A 3,751-nucleotide genomic window follows, 5' to 3' on the forward strand; every position below is an offset into this window, starting at 1 on the left:
ATAAGAAGGTAAATATCGAAGCCAATGGTTCTCGAACATCTGTAACATACAAGGGATTAGTAACAAGAGAGGGGACACAACAATATGCACAGTAAATATATTGATGGTTGTCGAATGCCTGCAACAAACAAATGGGTTAGTAACAAGAGAAAGGACGAGTACGAGACGCGCGACCACCCTTCGCGACGGCTCACGAGAAAGTGAGGAAGCTAACGCCGTTATGTATTGGGTGTACGCAGGTTTGTTCCTGTTGAATTGTTTTTGCCGGCTTGAACGACCTTCCTCCTTGAACGACCCAAACACCAGATGGTACGACCAGGTACGCAACGTCACTAGCGCGTTGGACCGACGGAGAGTACCGATACCGCCGCACGCTCTACCGTACTCTCTCGCTCGCACACCTCCCCCCATAGACCTGCGAAATTCCTCGGCACCAACGGAGAGCACCGATATCGCGGCTCGCTCTACCGCTCTCTCTTGCACGCCGTGACGTCACACGATTCCCGGAATCCCGCGGCCTCGAGATAGCTCACTACGGTAAGGCATTCCTACAAGGGAAATTGTAAGCCGCCGTCCAAAAGGTAGATTTGATAAACTATTTATGAAACTACATCTATTCTGAATTTATCTGTTACAAATATACAAATGAAAGGCAAGATATAAAAACGAATAAAACAAGAACATGTAATATGTAACATTAATAAAATGCCATTAACGATACATTTAGAATAAATTGTCTTGTAGTTAAGTGAAAAAATATATACTTTTCCATTTCTCATAACGCAGAGGGCAGCAAAAAATCTCTGATTTTTTACACGATCGGTATTTCAGAACATGTGACACGAATTCCCATAAGATGTTAGGTCTATTTTATGTTTCGTCTGTGGTAAAATCGCAGGTGTTTAAAGTTTTTGACATTGGTGTGATTTGTTAAAAAGGTTTTCACTTTGTTTTACGTATTCAATAACGATTAATGCTTAAATTGTATTTTTATTATAAAAGAGGGTCAATAGTTATTAATTATGGAGAAATTGCATTTGCCATCGGATAAAATTTTAAAACAGGCTATCACAGAGATTAAAGAGCCAGTATTATTTCAAGGAATGTTACAAGATGCAACAGGTGCATACACTTGGAAATTATTGGAATGGGATTTACCCAAACTCACCGAAATGTTTGGCAATGTTAAGCTACCGTTTCGTGTTGGTTATAATACCAAAACTATAGTAATTATTAATCTTTTTTACATGTATCTTTGTTCTTGTTGTGCATAACGCAAATATTAACATGATAAGTTTCAGATTTGATCTTTCAGGGTCCCCAATGGGAGGTGAATTGCCTTATGACTTCTATGACATTGTCAGAGTTATTAAAAAACATTGACCATGATCAGCAGATTAAAAAGTGGTATTATTTTGATTATAAACACATGCAAGAATGGTTCCAAGATAAACCACAGATCATTGATTCAGTGAATTGGAAGAGATTTGGTTTTGAGAAAACAGGGTCTGATTCTACTCTTTGGATAGGAAGCAAAGGTGCTCATACAAATTGTCATCAGGATTCTTATGGTTGTAACTTAGTGGCACAAATTCATGGAAGGTTAGTTGTTTCTACTTTTATTTATGCACTGAAATATTTGATTATTCTTGTTAATTAAATAACTGTTTTAGAAAGCAATGGTTGTTGTTTCCCCCAAGCTCAAGCAATTGTCTTCAGCCAACAAGGGTTCCTTATGAGGAGTCCACAGTATATAGTAAATATAACTTTTTTTGTCCAACTAAAGAAGATGAGATAAACATATTAAAAATACAAGATAATGCAAGGTTAATAACCCTTGAGGCAGGGGATGTTTTGTTTGTACCTCATGGCTGGTGGCATTATGTTGAATCATTGGAATTTTCTGTCAGTGTGAATGTCTGGTTACCAATAATAACAGACAATGTGTCAAGGGTTAAAGAAGCTATTGTTAAATTAATTGTAGCTAGAATTGGTAAAAATGTCCAAACATCAGAAGAAACTCATTGCTCTTTATCTTATTGCATGCAATTGGTAATATCTGACAAAGTACATACAAATTTAATAAACACTGGAGACTTTATATGTATTAATTGAAGTTTATTTAATAGCTGAGTATGGCTCTTGAAGAGTGTCAAAATATGGAAAATGCAGAGACATCTCATAAGACAATGCAACATAATGCATGGACAGCAGAAGTTTTAGCAGCACAGTATCCACATTATGTGAAGCTCCTTCGGGAACTCAAAGCACCAGAACTAGAGGAATTTTTAAGAATCAGAAGGGAAAGATTTCTTGAAAGCAGTGTTGAGTCATTGGCAGATACTACTTCTGACTCTGATAGTAACATTAAAAATTTTTCAGCAATTCAAAAATTATCTGAAAACATTGTAAATGCTATTTGTCAGCCTGATGTTATTAATAAAGTGGCTGATTTGCTCTTATCCTTATAAATTTATACATGTAGTTATTTAAATTATATATTAATCAAAATATTCTTTAATACCCTAATTCTTTATGCACATTAATGGATGTTAATTACAATTGTCGTTATTTACTCAATTGTCCCTATTCAGGTTTTTTCACTGTAAGCATTTGAATTTCAATTACAATTATATTCAGTGTTTTTTGCACAACGTCATTGTTGACTGACATAGGTTAACTTCGTTTGACAAGTCGGGACTCAGGAGTGTTTCTGGTCTAATCGTCGTGTGTTGTGTATACAGAATTAAAATCATTAGCCTTTTTCATGTAAATTACGATGGGTTTGTTGACTGTACTCAAAAAGTTGAAGCAAAAGGAAAAGGAAATGCGTATTTTAATGCTGTACGTACCTGGTGTATAATATTTTCTAATAGTTTTTAGGTTAGCAAAGCGTTTGCTGTCACTTTCGTTGAAACAGCTTGTCTTTTAGTAAAAGTATAATTTCTACGCTAACCCGTTGTTGATAATATTTGTAGAATTTGTATTTGGAATCTAATAAATAGTATTTTATATATAATTATTGAATGTGTACTAAATTTTATAAATATATTTACAGAGGTTTGGACAATGCTGGTAAAACAACAGTGTTAAAAAGAATCAATGGAGAACCGATAGACACAATATCACCAACCCTTGGCTTCAACATCAAGACTTTGGAGCACCGTGGATATAAACTTAATATATGGGATGTAGGAGGTCAGAAATCGTTGCGTTCTTATTGGAGGAATTATTTTGAGTCCACAGATGGATTAGTGTGGGTAATCGACAGTGCAGACAGAAGAAGATTAGAGGATTGTAAAACAGAGTTATACAAACTGTTACAAGAAGAAAGATTGGAGGGTGCTAGTCTTTTAATACTTGCAAATAAACAAGACTTGCCTGGAGCATTGTCTGCAGCGGATATTGCAGAAATTTTGGAATTGCCTAATATTAAAACACATCACTGGCAAATATTTAAATGTTCAGCAGTCACTGGAGAAAATCTTGTGGAAGGAATAAATTGGATTGTGGATGATATTTCTGCAAGAATATTTTATATAGACTAACACTAAAAAGTGATTCAAAATGTAAAATCAACACTGCTAGTATTGTATTTTTCTACTTTATTTATTTCCCTTTTGCTGACAAGAGAAACTGCGATTATTGTTTTTTTACTTAAGAAATTATTGTTACAGCGTTAGAAGAGCATAATAAATTCATAATTTTTCTTACTATCTTAATGTAATTCAGATAATCAATTTCTCTCTGC

The 3,751-nt window shown here is 34.8% G+C and overlaps 2 protein-coding genes across 2 annotated transcripts; both read left to right on the plus strand.

Moving 5' to 3' along the window:
• Positions 1-1,022: 1,022 nt before the first annotated feature.
• Positions 1,023-2,471, plus strand: LOC107194599 (HSPB1-associated protein 1). The gene is made up of 4 exons (XM_015584241.1): positions 1,023-1,226; positions 1,316-1,602; positions 1,674-2,052; positions 2,130-2,471. The coding sequence occupies exons 1-4, from the start codon at positions 1,023-1,025 to the stop codon at positions 2,469-2,471; spliced, it is 1,212 nt and encodes a 403-aa protein (XP_015439727.1).
• A 235-nt stretch (positions 2,472-2,706) lies between these two features.
• LOC107194871 (ADP-ribosylation factor-like protein 2) lies at positions 2,707-3,548 on the plus strand. Its single transcript, XM_015584578.1, has 2 exons — positions 2,707-2,844; positions 3,059-3,548. Exons 1-2 carry the CDS (start codon positions 2,780-2,782, stop codon positions 3,546-3,548), a joined length of 555 nt encoding a protein of 184 aa, XP_015440064.1. The 5' UTR covers positions 2,707-2,779.
• Positions 3,549-3,751: the final 203 nt, after the last annotated feature.

Source organism: Dufourea novaeangliae, unplaced genomic scaffold (assembly GCF_001272555.1).
Source record: "Dufourea novaeangliae isolate 0120121106 unplaced genomic scaffold, ASM127255v1 scaffold8, whole genome shotgun sequence".
In the NCBI taxonomy this organism is placed as follows: Eukaryota; Metazoa; Arthropoda; class Insecta; order Hymenoptera; family Halictidae; genus Dufourea; species Dufourea novaeangliae.

Coding starts and splice junctions, on each gene's coding strand:
- LOC107194599 (XM_015584241.1), top strand. CDS start 1,023: ATGGAGAAATTGCATTTGCCATCGGATAAAATTTTAAAACAGGCTATC. Junction 1,227..1,315: donor GTTATAATACCAAAACTATA/GTAATTATTAAT, acceptor TTGATCTTTCAG/GGTCCCCAATGGGAGGTGAA. Junction 2,053..2,129: donor TATCTTATTGCATGCAATTG/GTAATATCTGAC, acceptor TTTATTTAATAG/CTGAGTATGGCTCTTGAAGA.
- LOC107194871 (XM_015584578.1), top strand. CDS start 2,780: ATGGGTTTGTTGACTGTACTCAAAAAGTTGAAGCAAAAGGAAAAGGAA. Junction 2,845..3,058: donor GAAATGCGTATTTTAATGCT/GTACGTACCTGG, acceptor ATATATTTACAG/AGGTTTGGACAATGCTGGTA.